The sequence below is a fragment of the Bos mutus genome, unplaced genomic scaffold (assembly GCF_027580195.1).
Source record: "Bos mutus isolate GX-2022 unplaced genomic scaffold, NWIPB_WYAK_1.1 CTG219, whole genome shotgun sequence".
Taxonomy (NCBI): Eukaryota; Metazoa; Chordata; class Mammalia; order Artiodactyla; family Bovidae; genus Bos; species Bos mutus.
Window position 1 is genome coordinate 85,924 of NW_027219646.1, and position 4,322 is coordinate 90,245.

The window sequence follows — 4,322 nt, forward strand, 5'->3', positions numbered from 1 at the left end:
TTCAATAATTCTTAAGGTAGCTGAAAGAATAAACCCACAAAATTTAACAAAATTAGAAAATTCTGGAAAGTTTTCAACAAAGGGAAAGCACCATATGTAAATTCTTGATACATGAATCGAAGTATGCAATATTTCAGAACTAAAATATTTCTAAAACTTAGACTTTATAACAACAAATTCTCATTTGAACTGTTTAAGACAACTTTGTTTCTCTTGCATCATGCAGTATAAGTGATATATATATATATATATGATATAAACACAAAAACAACAGTATGTGTGTACTTGTGACTATGAGAGTGTGTGAAATATAAACCTTTAAAATCACATTTAAAGTTTCAGTTTTTGCAGGGCCTGTTTCACATCCTTGTTCCTTAGGCTGTAAATCAGAGGGTTCAACATGGGAATCACGAGGGTGTAAAACAATGAGGACATTTTGTCTTCATCTAGAGAGTAGGATGAACTCGGCCTGAAATACATGAAAAATACAGTTCCCTGGAAAATTGCCACAGCAGTTAGGTGGGAGGTGCAGGTGGAGAAAGCTCTGAACCTTCCTTCAGCAGAGTGGATCTTCAAGACTGCTAGAATGATATAACAATAAGAGACAAGGACTCCTGAAATGGAGGTCAGTTCAACACAGCCAAAAAAAATGAATAATGCCAATTCATTGACCCGTGTATCAGAGCATGAAAGGGAGAGAAGTGGAGGTAAGTCACAAAAAAAGTGGTTAATCACATTTGACCCACAGAAGCATAAGCGGAATGCTAATGTCGTGTGTATCAAAGTATCTATAATTCCCAACAGGTAAACCCCCGCCATGAGCAGGGAGCACAGCCTGCTGGACATGCTGACCGCATAGAGCAAGGGGCTGCTGATGGCCTTGTACCGGTCATAGGCCATCACTGCCAGCAGGAGACACTCACAATCTATAAAGTTAGAGAAGACCAAAAATTGCAGAGCACAGCCACAGAAGGAGATTGATCTCTTTTTGGCTAAAAGATCCACCAGCATCTTGGGGCCAATGGCTGTGGAATAGCAGAGATCACAGAAGGAGAGGTGGCTGAGGAAAAAGTACATGGGTGTGTGCAGTTGGGGATCCATCCTAATCAAAATAATCATTCCCAGATTTGCCAAAAGGTTAATGAGATAGACAATAACAAACATGATAAATAAGATCATCTTGACTTCAGGCTTATCCGTAATTCCCCACAATATGAACTCAGTTAAGGAGGAGCAGTTTCCTCTTTTCATTCTTCTGTCTTCTTGTCTAAACTTTTGAGGAAATGATCAAGAAAATGATACATGTAAGGGAACCACCTTGGGGTGTTCACAAAATATCTGCAGGGAAGAACACAATTTATTTCTACAATGGTCTTTTTTTTTTTTTTTAATATTTTCAGCCTGGTGTCTCTAACATCAGTGTTTTTTGCACACTGTTTTGAAGATGTGATGAGATATCAGTTCATCCAAATATCCCTCTTGATACAAGGAAGGTAGTGCTCAGAGGAGCTGAAGAGTTCATGACAACAACCAGTCAATCCCCAAAGGAAATCGGCCCTGATTATTCATTGGAAGGACCGCTGATGCTGAAGCTGAAGCTCCAATACTTTGGCCACCTGTTGCAAAGAACCAACTCATTAGATTCATTCAACCAATTCATTAGAAAAGATCCTAATGCTGGGAAAGATTGAATGCAGAAGAAGAGGGAGCAGAAGATGAGATGGTTAGATAACATCACCAACTCAACTGACATAGATTTGAACAAACTCCAAGAGACAGTGAAGGACAGGGAAGCCTAGAGAGCTGCAGTCCATGGGGTCACAAAGAGTCAGACACGACGTTGTGACTGAACAACAACAACACAGGCAGTAGCATACCACAGAAATTACATCTAGATTTGCACAGAAGTTTCTCAACTGCCTATCTCAGATATTTTTATTATTATCAGATTGATAGCAATACCTCTTTAAAGAATGCCCATTGATCAAGTCATTTTCTGAGTGTGTGCCTGCATGCGTGCTCTGTCGCTAAACTCTGTTTGACTCGTTGTGTTCTCATAGACTGCAGCCCTCCAGGCTCCCTATCCATGGGATTTTCCAGGCAAGATTCTTATCCCATGGAAAGGGAAGCCTGGTGGGCTGCAGTTCATGAGATCACAAAGAGTGAGACAGAACTTAGCGACAGAGCATACACTCAGAAAATAACTAAGTCGGTGGGCATTCTTTAAAGAGGTATTGCTATCTATCCGATAATAATAAAAAAAAGACCCGAGATAGATAGCTGAAAAACTTTGTCTATTTCTAGATGTTCTTCCTAACTAAACTACTGCCATAAGCTCTATAATTTCTCTGAGCACTGTATTCTTTGTATCGAGAAGGATATTTAGATGAATTGACATCTCGTTACATTGCCAAAGCAGTGTGAAAAAAAACACCGATGCTAGAGACAGCAGGCTGGAAGTATATGAACAGCCATTTACTATGCTGAAAAAATTCCTTGGATACAAAATTTTATTTTCATTATCATGTTGCACATAAAACATAATTTAAAATATTTATTATTAGTTTTACAATCTATTAGTATACCATGCACTGGTAACGATGAAAATAATTGTTATTGATCCTAGTCTTTAGTATTTAGTGAGACATGAAATAAGTAGCATTGAAACCTTGCTCGAAAAATTCATCACTGCTTTGCCACATGACTTATTACCTATTTATAGAGTTTCTGTTGCCAAAGGAGGAGTCTCTTAAACAACGAAAAATGCTAAAATGAAGTGAAAACCACAGAATCTAACACCTACTATTGCATCTCTTTGGATTTTAAGGGACTTTTATATTATAAAAGTGGAAATAGGTTTAGGGACAATAAATGCTCCTGCGATACATAGGTTTCTCTGTCTAGTATGTATGCACTATGTGTCTGTCATGTTTGCATGCAGATTACATGTCTCTGACATACATAAAAACAGTGAGTGGGTAAGGAATTTTTTCTTTTGACCTTAGTAGCTATGGGGCATCACATGAAGATGAATATGCACATTTTAATTTTTAAATGCACCTGTACAGTATATTTTTAAATAAAAGAGAACAAACCCACCAAGCCCCCTTTAAATTCACCTATCTGCTACTCTGATTATAAAAGAAGTAATATCTTTCCTATAAACCAGAATCAAAATAAATTAACTTAATAGTTATATTATGGATATTAACAAGTACAGAATCTGCCAGTTCTGAGAAGAAAATATTGTTCCTGGACATTAAATTACAGAATGTATTCAACTGAGTAAACAGGTATAAAATGTTTTATTTATAAATTGATTTTCCCCCAATTGTGAATGTTTTTGTCCTATGTTCTTTAAATCAGGACCTCAAAACCTACCTGAGATGAGCTGGTCTTAGGTAGCTGAACAGATAGCAGATAGCATTTTATTTTACTAGGTACATTGGGATTTAAATCCCTGGGCCACTGCCTTTGGGTTTTGGTGTTGTACAAACATGTCATTAATTATGTTTCTGCTTCTGCATATTGGCTCATGGATTCAGGGACAAATTTAGCACAGGATGACCTTGTATACATCAATTATTTAGTGACCTTGTCACTAAATTAATCTAGCATAAGGGGGGCTTCCCTCGTAGCTCAATTGGTAAAGGATCTGCCTGCAATTCAGGAGACCCAGGTTTGATTCCTGGGTCAGAAAGATCCCTGGAGAAGGAAATGGCAACCCACTCCAGTACTCTTGCCTGGAAAATCCCATGGATAGAGAAGCCTGGCAAGCTACAGTCCATGGGGTCCCAAGGGTTGTGCACGACTTAGTGACTAAACCACCACCACCAAGGATTAAGCAGTATGAGTGAATATAGAGAGAAATGTTTCCATAATATATGATGAAAATATTTAAAAACCATACATTTGTATATACGACAAAGAACTTGTATCCAAAATATATGAACTTTCATCAATAGTAAAAAAAAAAAAAAAAGAAAGAAAACAAAAAGTGAGCAAAAAAAAATTGAACAAATATTCTCAACAAGATGATAAATAAGCAAAAGGTTAATGCTTAAGAATTTCATTCTTATGTGAATCAGTAGGTATTAAGGCAGTGGCATGGAGACGGCAGTGGCACCCCACTCCAGCACTCTTGCCTGGAAAATCCCATGGGCGGAAGAGCCTGGTAGGCTGCAGTCCATGGGGCCACTAAGAGTCAGACACGACTGAGCGACTTCACTTTCACTTTTCACTTTCATGCATTGGAGAAGGAAATGGCAACCCACTCCAGTGTTCTTGCCTGGAGAATCCCAGGGACGGGGGAGCCTGGTGGG

At 38.3% G+C, this 4,322-nt stretch overlaps 1 protein-coding gene across 1 annotated transcript; it reads right to left on the bottom strand.

The window, feature by feature from the left end:
- Window positions 1-330: 330 nt before the first annotated feature.
- Window positions 331-4,073, bottom strand: LOC138986866 (olfactory receptor 5W2-like). Its single transcript, XM_070366859.1, has 2 exons — window positions 4,061-4,073; window positions 331-1,262 (listed from the first exon to the last, which is right to left on the bottom strand). The coding sequence occupies exons 1-2, from the start codon at window positions 4,071-4,073 to the stop codon at window positions 331-333; spliced, it is 945 nt and encodes a 314-aa protein (XP_070222960.1).
- Window positions 4,074-4,322: the final 249 nt, after the last annotated feature.